At 35.8% G+C, this 12,330-nt stretch overlaps 1 protein-coding gene across 3 annotated transcripts in view; it reads left to right on the top strand.

The window, feature by feature from the left end:
- CUNH9orf85 (chromosome unknown C9orf85 homolog) overlaps positions 1 to 12,330 on the top strand; it is a 49,075-nt gene that overhangs the window by 17,027 nt on the left and 19,718 nt on the right. For all 3 annotated transcript variants that reach the window (XR_011473408.1, XM_070431500.1, XM_070431501.1), the window contains exon 2: positions 9,587 to 9,693. Coding sequence is in view for 2 of the 3 variants with exons in the window: in XM_070431500.1 (XP_070287601.1) it covers positions 9,587 to 9,693 (107 nt within the window). In the remaining variant the exon portion in view is untranslated. The remainder of the gene's footprint in view (positions 1 to 9,586; positions 9,694 to 12,330) is intronic.

The following is a 12,330-nucleotide window of genomic DNA, read 5'->3' as shown; positions in this document are numbered from 1 at the left end:
GGCAAAATTTCCCTTGTCAGGAGATTATTTCAATTTCTGCTTTTAATATGTTTTTAGCATTTCATTGTGGGTCCTTCCATAAAAATATTCTTTAACATTCATATTATGGCTTTTGAATTGTACCTTGTAGAACAAAATAAGGAGAATTAAAAACCTTTATACCAGAGTACTCTTTGTTTCAACTGTCCACAGTTTTTATGTATGTACTAGAAGCCTGGTGCACAATATTCATGCACTATGGGGTGGAGGGGAGGGTCCCTCAGCCTGGCCTGCGCCCTCTCGTAGTCCAGGACCCCTTGGCGGACATCCCTCTCGCAGTCCTGGGCTCTAGCAGTCTGGGATTCCTCGCTCCTTACCTCCCGCCTGCAGCAGAGGCAGGAGAGGCTCCTGCCACTGCTGCTGCGTGGCGCTCCCCCTGTGGGAGCACACTGACCACCAGGGGGCAGCTCCTGCGTTGCGCGTCTGCCCCCTGGCAGTCAGTGCGAGTCATAGCGACCAGTCATTCCAATGGTTGTTCTGCTATTTGGTCAATTTGCACATTAGGGTTTTATTATATAGGATTCATTCATTTGTTCATTCATTCATTGAGAGAGAAACATCAATGTGTGAATGCTCTAGTCCCGTGGTCGGCAAACTGTGGCTCGTGAGCCACATGTGGCTTTTTGACCCCTTGAGTGTGGCTCTTCCTAAGCCTTAGGAGTACGCTAATTAAGTTAATAACAATGTACCTAACTATATAGTTTAAGTTTAAAAAATTTGGCTCTCAAAAGAAATTTCAATCCTTGTACTGTTGATATTTGGCTCTGTTGACTAATGAGTTTGCTGACCACTGCCCTAGTTGAACCTGCAACCGAAGTATGTGCCCTGACTGGAAATCGAACCTGCGACCTTCTAGTGCAGTGGATGATGCTCCAACCAATTGAACCACACCGTCCAGGGCTGTCCATACCTTTTAAAGTTATGATTAGTCTATCAAAGCATTGTTTCAGTTATTAGAATACTACAGAATATTTGCTTGTTAACCCAGCACCGACTTATTTTAACTTTTCCTTAAAAATAAATGAGTGAAATAGAATGTTAGAAAAAAAATTTGCTTTCTTAATAGGTTTCCCTACTGCCAGAAGAAGATATTGCAGCATTGTTCGTTTTGCATTGTTTGCCAGTGAAAATCTGGGTAGTTTGCTTGGCTGCTGAAATAAATCAGTAGGTACTTTGGGTAGATTCTACATAAACCCTCTCTGTATAATTGCAACTACAATAGTACTACCCCCTTATTGAAAGAATAGTCCTCTGTTTGGGATGATCAGAACTCATTTTATATTCAGTCTTTAGATAAAAATGCAATTGTTTATTTTTGCAGATGTTGCTTGTTAAAGATTCCAGCAATAACAAAAAAAGTGGGAGAGGGAACCAAATATTATTTCTTGGCTAGAAAAAGCTTACGTTGTAAGTATACTGAACAAGAACATTTTGAGTATTTCTAGTATATTTTTTCCCTTCTCTCAGTTTGATATTGGTGTTTTATGGGCTTATAAATATAGAGTGAATGGGAGCAAGAGAGACTAGACTTCAAAGAAGTTAATGATTTTAGCTTATAGTGGAAATATATCCCATTCTTAATGCCTTAGGTATTTTTTAATTAAACTTTTACATAGTAAAAATCAAATATTGATAACTCAAAATGTATGTATTAGATATATGTATATGTATATATATCAAGCATTTTAGAAAACTAGGATAATATTTTGCTTAAAGGAGAATGGACTGAAATCTTTTGTAAAAAAAAAAAAAAAAAAAAAAAATCTTATAATCTCTAATTAGCTACACTGAACATTTATACTTTCCTAAAAAGAAATAAGCCTATATTAACTTTAGGTTTGTATTTTCCCTTAAATGACAATAAACCAACTTTACTGCTAGAACTCACTTCAGGAGTATTTCTGAGCTATTTATATTACTAGCTCTTTTTGTGAAATAATAAAATACATAAAAATAGTAAGACTCAATAACTTATCCAAATAAGGTATTTCTTATATGAGTAACTAGTAGATATTCAAGCTATTACTTTTTATCATAGCAAAAAAAAAAAAAAGAGTTTGTAGGTTTGAAAATTTTAAATGAATAGATCTCAGTATTGATATTCTGGATTATGTAATAGTGGTATTCTTTCAGTAGTAAATGTGATATTAAGTTGATTATAGCAATAATTTTTTAAATTCCATTTTTAAGGGAAATGGCAATGTCTTCTATTTTTAATATTTTAACTGCCTGGACAAAAAAAGCAAAGCAAATGTTTATAAACAATATTAGGAAACAAGTGCTTTTTCAATATCCAAATAATTTATTCAAGAATGGGACAATTAGCCCTAGCTGGTTTGTCTCAGTGGATAGAGTGTGGGCCTGCCGACTGAAGGGTCCTGGGTTCGATTCTGGTCAAGGGCACATGCCTGGGTTGTGGGCTCAATCCCCAGTAGAGGGTGTGCAGGAGGCAGCCAATTAATGATTCTTTCTCATCATTGATGTTTCTATCCCTCTCCCTTTCTCTCTGAAATCAATAAAGATGTATTTTTAAAAAAGAATGGGACAATTATTCTTTGCCCCTGATAAATTCCTATTATTTTTAATATCTTGTTGAAGTAGGATCAGAACTTTATATGTGCAAACATAATATGATGAAAATTTGCTATCTTGTGGCAACCATCTTTTGACCACATGGGGATGGCCATCTTGTGTGAGGATGTGACGGTCAATTTGCATATTACATCTTTATTATATAGTATCAGGGAGACTCAAATTAAAACTACACACATGCTGGAACTGGTTTGGCTCAGTGGATAGAGCGTCGGCCTGCGGACTGAAAGGTACCAGGTTCGATTCCGGTCAAGGGCATGTACCTGGGTTGCGGGCACATCCCCAGTAGGAGGTGTGCAGGAGGCAGCTGGTCGAGGTTTCTCTCTCATCGATGTTTCTAACTCTCTATCTCTCTCCCTTCCTCTCTGTAAAAAATCAATAAAATATATTAAAAAAAAAAACTACACACATATTTGAATGACTAAAATAAATTTTTTTACAATTTCAAGCATTGGAAAGGATGCAGAAAAATGATCCTCATACATTGTTAGTGGGAAAACAAAATGGTACAGCCATGTTGAAAATCTATTAGTTTCTTATAAAATTAAGCATAATATAGTCATATAACCCAAAATACCATTTTTTTTTAGATATTAGCTCAAGAGAAATAAACATCTTTGCATATAATATTGTTAGGATATCGGTTCTTGTATGCAAATATTTATTAGCATTTCAAACTAGAAACAGCTCAGAATGTCCTTCAGATGGTGAATGAATAAACATTATAGCACATCCATACAGTTGAATACCATTCACCAATAAAAAGTAGTGAGCTCCCGATCAATGAGTCTCTCTCATCACTGATGTTTCTATCTCTCTCTCCCTCTCCCTTTCTCTCTGTAATCAGTTAATATATCTATATATATGGAATGAGCTCCTCAGATAGTTAATATGCTTTATCATTCCATTTTTTATGACATTTGAGAAAGGCAAAAAAAAACTATAGGCACATATTAAAAAATCAGTGTTGCCCTGGCTGGTTTGACTCAGTGGATAGAGTGTTGGCCTGCAGACTGAAGGGTCCTGGGTTCAATTCTGGTCAGGGGCACATGCCCAGGTTGTGTGCTCGATCCCCAATGGGGGCATGTAGGAGGCAGCCAATCCATGATTCTCTCTCATCATTGAGGTTTCTATCTCTCCCTCTTCCTTCCTCTCTGAAATCAATAAAAATATTTTTTTAAAAATCAGTGTTGCCTGGGGAGTGTTAGTGGGCATTGACCATGGAGGTGCATTAGGGAACTTTTTAGTGTGATGGAAGTGTTCTACATTTTGGTTGTCAGATTCATAGAACCATAGTTTTACTGTATAGAGATTATACCTCAAAACTGACATTAGCTGTGAACCTTTTAAAAAATTAATTAATTTAGAAAGCATGATAAAGTTAATATTTAAAATGATTTATTCAGGCAAAGGATATTGAATAGATGCTAAAATCATGACGTGAAATGCTATTGTGGACCAGTATATTGAAATGACCCCCATAGATTATTGCTAATCTTTATACTTAGAAGAGGTCATTGCTATCCAGTTTAACCAAGTGATCCGTCAGATTTTTCATTGCTGACTAGGCAAGAACAGGACATTTTGTGCTTCATGACTTAGAGTAACATGAAGTTCATAGCAGCAGCCTGTATGAACTATTATAAGCAGTATTAAACCTGGATCCAATCAAGACTTTAAACCGAACTTCCACTTTATAAAAATATAGGAGATAAAGCAATGAGTTAAATTACACCATTAGAAAACAATCAGAGAAATCCATAATGTGGGATATTCTTGAAGACAACTTGCCTAGTATTTTCAAAAACAGTGTAATAGAGGAAACCCTTCTAGATCAAAAGAGAGATAAACAAGGCGGGGCAGTTGAGGAAATGTCAGTGTAGATGGCAACATTCAATAACATTGGAGTTATTTTTCATTTTTCTGAAGTATGGGTAACAGTATTGTGGTTAAGTAGGAGAAAATTTTTCTAGGATATATATAATTAATAGGTGAAGTGTGTTGATGTCTGCAGCTTATTTTAAATACACACACATAAGAAGCAAAAAGATAAAATGCCAATAGTTGTCTCTATACAGTGTATATATGGCTATGTATAAGTATTCCTTTTTTAACTTTTCTGCATGTTTGGAAATTTTCATAATAGAGAAGAATGTTTTTAGACTCAGTTGAGTACTATTCCTGATTTCATTATGATATGCAGTGCGTTGCTATAGATCCTACGAAAATATCAGGCAGCTGTACCTGCATTGCACCCCCAAGAATAACTTTTTTTTGCCATACCGTGCTTAGCATTATAAAACGTGCACTTTGAGAACTGGGGTAGAAAGCAGCTCTGTGAAATGCTTTGTATTGTAAGGATGTTTTAGAGACCATTGCTTACTGTATTGTATGGTGGGTGTTCTCTTTGGGAAAGATGAAACTTTGGGTTTGAATAACAGGATCAGTTGTGCTTTTTCTGAGAATTTTGGCATGTTACAGACACTGAGGTAGGTAGGAGCAGAGCTTATGTCTTAGTGGCTGCTAGAAAGTTCAAATCCCCCTTGTAGTTCATCTCTAGCAGGAGCACTTCCCAGCAGCACTCCTGACTGCTTCCTAATTTTCCCTACCTACCCTCATTTCCCCCCAATCTGATTCCCTCATCTATTTTTTTTGCTTGTATTTCTTTTATAAGACACTTGATACCCCACGATGTGCTAGCCATATTAAAAGGATTTAAAATGTAGCTTATGATATGAAAGCCACAGCCTAAAAGACAGTCATATACTAGTACTAGTTAAGTTCTTGCTCCCAAATCCAGAGATCTTTTATCCTGTAATCAAATTTAGACTAAGGGACTGTTACCAGAAAACTTAAAAATAATATATACTTAAATATGATTAAGATATAAAACGTCTTATTTTGTGGAGAGGTTTAATGCAGGAGATTCCATGGAAATGGATTTTCAACAGCAGTTAGAACTGAAATTTTCCTTAAAATTTCATTTTTAAAGCGTATTTTTCCCTAATTAATAAAGGACATGAAATATGCCATTGTTTCACTTTTAGCATTTCTGAATTATGATGTACAAAAAATCATAATGAAAGATTATATTATTCTTGAATGGTATTCAAATTCCTACCCCCCCCCCCCCACACACAATAGTTTCATCCTTAACAGTTAAAGGATACTTTATATTTTGTAAAATTTTTCAGCATCAGCATGTTGATTCAGATGTTATATTTACAATTTACTCTTGCTATCTTCTTGGGATCTGAAGTCCTCACCCAATTTCTTTTTGGGATTACTGTGTTATATTACCAAAGTGCATTGTCTTGACAGCAGAATATTTAGAGCAGGGATAACATTTACTATAAATATGCTGTATAAATTAGTGATGGCTAAGACTTTATGTATATATTAAGTAGTAGTGTCTTTTGATACACCTTAACTTTATTCTGACCTTTTTAAAAAAAGTATTCACTTGATAAATAAGGTTTCTTCTTTAACTGAGATTCCTAAATTCAGTGGAATCTCCCACAGAAGATCTTCTTTTCTTTAAAGATCTTGAAAGTAGCCTTGTTGAATTAAATGATCTTTCAAGGCTTTTGCACTTAGAAAACTAAGTTTTTATTTTATATTTCGATTTTATAGTTATATGCTTAAATCTTAACCTTAATAACCTTAATATAAAGTGTCCTTTAACAGAAAGATGATACTATTGTGAGGGGAAAAGAATTTGAATATCATTCAAGAGTAACTAATAGAATCGGTCATTAAGTTTTTTGGGTTTTTTTTGTACACCATAATTCTTTCAGGAATGCTAAAAGTAAAACAGTGGCATATTATACCTCCCTTCATTAATTAAAAATATAGAGTTAAAAATGAAATTCTCAAGAAAAATTCCAATTCTAATTGCTGTTGAAAATCCTTTTCCAGTGAATCTTCTACCATGAGGGATATGCTAAAATAAATCGCACAAACAGGGTTAGCTGTAAACATCACAGGTGTGAGTACCATAGGATTGCTGAGTTCTTTGCCCCAGGCAGAATGATTCCTAAAGCTAAGACAGCTTTCATTGCTCACATCTCTGGAATTAACTTTCTCTAGTTTGCCAAAATTCAGGAAACAAGGTATTCAGTTCTCTCTCTCTCTGCAGCTATTTTTAAGTGAAAGTACTATTCTCATTCTTACTTCCATTCATTTCTTAACCCATGGAAATCAAGTTTAATTTTGTAGTAGTGCCTGTTAGTTATGTGAGCTCTGTGCAGCATCTGCATTTATACTGCTTCACACATCGCTCACAGGACAAGTTCCCACAAAGACCTGTTTTGTTCTACTGTCAATCCACCTAAAGAAACCAGTTTCAAAACTATGCGCAGCTTTGTAAATCAAGATGAACTGGTCAGAAATTGGATACAGAAACAAACAAGAAACCAAGTAATGCTTCCTAGTTAACAAGCAGAGTGTTATTATGATCAAATTTCAGGTAAGGAAACACTTTGCATTCTAAGCATATTCTAATTAGAAAGTTTATACCACATTCATATTGTAATCATAGTCAAGTCATTATCTTGTTCCCAGTGCTAGAGTTATGAAAATATACCTAATGCTTTTAGTGAGATACTGTAGGCAACAGAAGGCAGGGAGAACAAATGATGAAATGTGAACTTTGGTTCTGGGAATTTCTTAGCAAGCCTTGTAGGCGATAACTAAGTATCAAGGTTGCTCAGAAGAGGAGTTTGATATCAAGCACAGATTTCCTTCTTTTGGGCAGTAATTAGCAGACTACAGTAAGAAGAAGTATAATGGCACGCAGAATTTATTTCTCAGGGACTCTCCATCTAGGTCAGGAAGAAAGGAATACTCACACAATTCATTAAGTAACAGAATTACGTTTTTCACTACAGAGTTAACCCTTTGCACTCCGAACCATTCTGGACATTGGCTACCAGCTACTCGACGCTACTTTGCGGCGGAAACGTGCATTTACAGACCCTCGTATTATTTAGTATAATTTTGGAACCAAGTAACGTATTATAATGATATTGGACTTATATGAATTGGGTGACATCGAGGAATGTATATTTGCAAAAAAAAACCAATATTTTATTGTTTATAATTTTGTACAGTATGATAAGTTTTGTAACACTCCCCAATATGCATTGCAGGCTGATTAGTGCATGTTTGACAGTAATAAGTGGTTTGACGCCTGCCACCAGGTGTTTTCCTGTTAGAACACACAATGCAGTCCCGTTTTCTTTGTCCCACATCGGGAATATGTAGTTTATTGTTTAACCCGACACAAAACCCGCTGACATTTCTTGTATATATCTTAGTAATTTTACGATATTTTGATTTAATTTCTTGTGCCATTTCAAGATAAAACTTCAGGGAAACATGCATGTCTCAAAAAGTTGCGTTGAAATAACTCAATTACCTGTAATCACTAATAAACTGCAATGTCCCCTGAGAGGGGACATCCGAGTGATATGCTAGAATTCCGATGTCCTCTGACAGGGGACAGCGGAGTGCTAAGGGTTAAATTAAAACAATATATTCACAGCTCAGTTTATGGTGTTCAAAAATATCCTATGAAATACTTTCTCTTTGGATAAATGTTTTGTGAAATTATTTTGCCTTCTTGTTTAGAACTTTGAAGAATAGCAAGCCCTGTTCGGAAGTTTTGTTTCAGATGATCATTAAACCTTGTACTTTTAATTCAGTATCAAATAAAAATAACCGTCCAAAGAAGCCGCTTTTTTTGTGATGCTTTTCTTTTTCCTTTTGAGAAACACAAAAGGGAAATAAAAGCAAAGAAAACGTAAAATGTTCTCCACTCATTATTCCAACAGTAGGCAAAGACCAGGCTTCCACTACAAGTAAGTTAGAGAATTCTCAGAGGACTTAGTGAAAATATAGAATCTAGGTTCTGAATCAGATGAACGTATTATCAAATATAAAACTATTATGGAGAACACAACACATTTAAAAAATGTCCATACTCCTTAATGCCCAACACACTTTGAAAAGAAAATTATAATAAAAATGGGGTGCCCTAACCAGTTTGGCTCAGTGGATAGAGCATCGGCCTGTGGACTGAAGGGTCCCAGGTTCGATTCTGGTCAAGGGCATGTACCTTGGTTGGGGGCACATCCCCAGTAGGAGGTGTGCAGGAGGTAGCTGATCGATGTTTCTCTCCCATCGATGTTTCTAACTCTCTATCCCTCTCCCTTCTTTTCTGTTAAAAATCAATAAAATATATTTTAAAAAATAATAATAATAAGATAAAAATGGGGTTTTCCCCCTCGTGAAGCCCTTTTCCCACCACTGATATTTACTGCACATGAGTGTTTATTTTCTGTCTTGAAGAAACAAGATTAGCAAGGTAACTTTTCTAAAACATTTTTCTTTACATGAGAATACAAAAGGATTCAACTGAGTAATTAAATGTCTTCTTGCTTGCAACTGCTCCTCCCTGGCACTCCTTTCTCAAGTTTCATAGTCTCCACTATAGACTGACAATTTCGGGCTATCTCATTTCTAAATCTAATTTCTTATTTCTCAATGGTAAAGTGTGAATTGTCAAAAGAGTCTTAAAATATGAATTAGGTTTTCTTTATTATTACGTTTTTATTGAGATATAACTTACATACAGTAAAATGCACATACGTTAACTGTACAGTTTGAGTTTTAACATATGTGCACATCAGAATCAATGGTGAGGACTTTCAAAACACTCCTGCAGGTTAAAAAGTTTCTTAGATGATTCTGAGGAACACCAGTGAAGCATCATTGCTTTTGTAAAGAAGCAAATTGAGGAATGTACATAAAAATACATATAAGGCGTCAACACAGATTACTGTTAGGTTGCTGTTTTAAAAAAACTTAAATTTCTTGTGTGCCTTTTTCATGGGGTTTGCAATGCTAGCGCACAGATGAAATTCTCAATTTGCTTTTCTCTTTGTTTTTTTAGAAAATTAATACAAAACTTCATGATGGAGTATGTCAGCGCTGTAAAGAAGTTCTTGAATGGCGTGTAAAATACAGCAAATACAAACCATTGTCAAAGCCTAAAAAATGGTGAGTTAAGTTTATTAATTACCTTGCCAGTATCATATAGTTTATTATTTCATTCCCCAATTTTCAAAATTGTATTCAAATAAATATTAAGGTAAATAGAAAAAAAAAATCCATTCTCCCATGTAGAATTTTATCTTATATGCTGAATCCTGCTTTGTGAAGGCAAATAGATTGAAAAACTGGATTGATCATTCCCTGACCCATTCTTCCATAAGTAATGCACCATTTTTATAGACTCTTGTGCATGAAAGGTGGGTTAGGGCAGAGAGGGGAATATTTGTTTGGCAAGTCTACCTCTCACTGATGAGGTATCAGTATTTACTATGGATCATCTTTACCAAGGGGGCCTTAAAACAGCTCTGACTTTTTAATGCAACCTATGAAGATTACTGAAATGGCTGAGCTGGAGTATCATAAATAAACTGCTAAATTGATAACTGATCATTTCATTCCTTTGAATAGTTGGGTTTAAATGAAAAGATACTGGACTTCGTTTCTCATTCCTCTGTCCCTCAGCCTTTTTTTTTAATTCTTGGATTTTGTTTTATCAGCCTTATGTGCATAGTAGTGTTGTTCCCTTATATCCTTTAGCTCAGCTGAATAAGGGCCACATTGGAGGGTAATTTCTGCCTAAAAGAGAAAAATGATCATTTGAAATATAAAAGTTAGCGTTAATGATGTGAGCGTGTTTTTACATTCTGAGTTTTAGTTTGGTAGTCTATGTAGTAGCTATTTAGAACACAGTTATGCAGTGTTGCTTTATTTTCCTTTTAGTTTTTGAGTAGTAGTGGCAACTTGCTTAAATGTATTTTCTCTTCCTTCATGGGAGGAAGTTTTACTTAAAGTTTGGAACGTTAGTCTAAAAAGTAAACATGATATAACCTTTGCTGTTTATTTTTATTGAAAAACTATGTCAATAGTTAAAACTATTTTGTGAATCTATAACTTGGAGTCAGGGAAGTTCATGGTGATGTTGCCACTGCCTGGGCAGCGTAGTGTAACCCAGAGGCCTTTGAGAGACCTCAGTTAGGTCCAGGAGATGAGCACCCTGAGGCAGATGAGGTTAGCCATAGAATAGCTGGTGACGAGTGTAAAATGAGGGAAATAAAATATATTGTATAAATACCAAAATACAGATAAGATGACATTAAGGAAGATCTCTGGAAATAAAGAAGCCTCAGGTATTGCAAAACAAATGATGGCTAATGAGAGACTAAGAAACTACTAGTCCAAACATGGCCCAAACGTGTTACTTAAGAGGTCACCTGTCTGGCCTAGAACATTATGAATTTCAGATTACACTGAACATGTGACACACTAGGCATTTTAGAAAGCCCGGGTTTCAAACGCTAATCTAGCATGGAGAGTCTTATAGAAAGGATAACTCATCTATATCCACCTTGCTTTCTCTGCATATTAAGACTTGACCAACATTGTGAGGGATTTAAATCCATTGATGAAAGATGCTTGATGGGATGTGAAGGGATCAAAATTCTGCTACCCTGAAGCTGCCTTTTGGGATGTTGATTTTTAAGCTGTTTACTAAGAAACGAAAGACCCAGAAAGAACCTTTGACCCTCCCCCCTTTCCTGCCCAAGAGTTTCAGACAAAGAACCCAGCTTCTGGAAGGAGATCTTATGAAATCCCCCTTAGCCCAGTTTGAATTAAGTAGGGTAAACAAGAGAACTTCAGGCAGGTGCCTATTCGCTAGATACCCCCTGTGCCCCATTGTTTCCGAGTCACTTAGCAGGGATTTTCCTGCCAAGTCTGTTTTGTCATCCTCAACTACCTGTAAATTGCCCATTCTCACTTCTGAAATCTATTTTCTCACCCCCACCCCCACCCCTTTTCTCCTTGTCCAGAAATGTCTTATATACCCAAGGTTGCCTCACTGTCTTTGGAATTTTTATGGATTTATCATGTCTACGTGAATTCCCCATGTGCATGTATTAAACTTTATCTATCTTTTAATTTGGTTATTAGCCAAACCAGAAGAATTTAGAAAGTGGGAGGAAAAGTATTTATATGTATTTTAGACCCCCACTGAAGCATCACTTGTTTTGACATTTTAAATGCTTTGGTCAAGCATAATCACTTACAAATTAAATTTTTCTTTTGTTAGGATTTATACTTATTAAATTCTACCTTTAAAAAATCCTACCAATACACAGGACATGTATTTAGAGAAACAAATTTTACATTCAGGTACTGAAATGCCTATACTGGTACCTACAAACGTCTTCTGCCTTATATTTCAGGTAATTAAGCAATCCTTTTCTCCTTATTAATTTACAAGTATGGTAGGCAAATACCCAAACTTGTGTTAGAATCTCTAGCTGCTTCTTTTCTCTTCCTACCCATAAAAGAAAAATACAGTGCTAGCTAATGTTTAACATGGCCATAGTAGTGGAAAAGAAAGGAGAAGCTGGAATAACACAGCAGCAGGCCCAAAACAGATTGGGGTCTGAGTTTAGAATTGGACCTGTAAGTCCTCTGTATCAGTGGTTCTCAACAGGAAAGGGGATTTTGACCCCAGGGACATTTGGGAATGTCTGGAGACATTTCTTATTGCCATGACTATAGGATCTGGGAGGGAAGCTACTGGCATATAGCAGGTAGAGGCTGGGGATGCTGCCA

Source organism: Myotis yumanensis, unplaced genomic scaffold (genome assembly GCF_028538775.1).
Source record: "Myotis yumanensis isolate MYYU_CA2020_CCGP unplaced genomic scaffold, mMyoYum1.0.hap1 SCAF_12, whole genome shotgun sequence".
Lineage (NCBI taxonomy): Eukaryota > Metazoa > Chordata > Mammalia > Chiroptera > Vespertilionidae > Myotis > Myotis yumanensis.
This window is presented reverse-complemented; position numbering and strand designations above follow the sequence as displayed.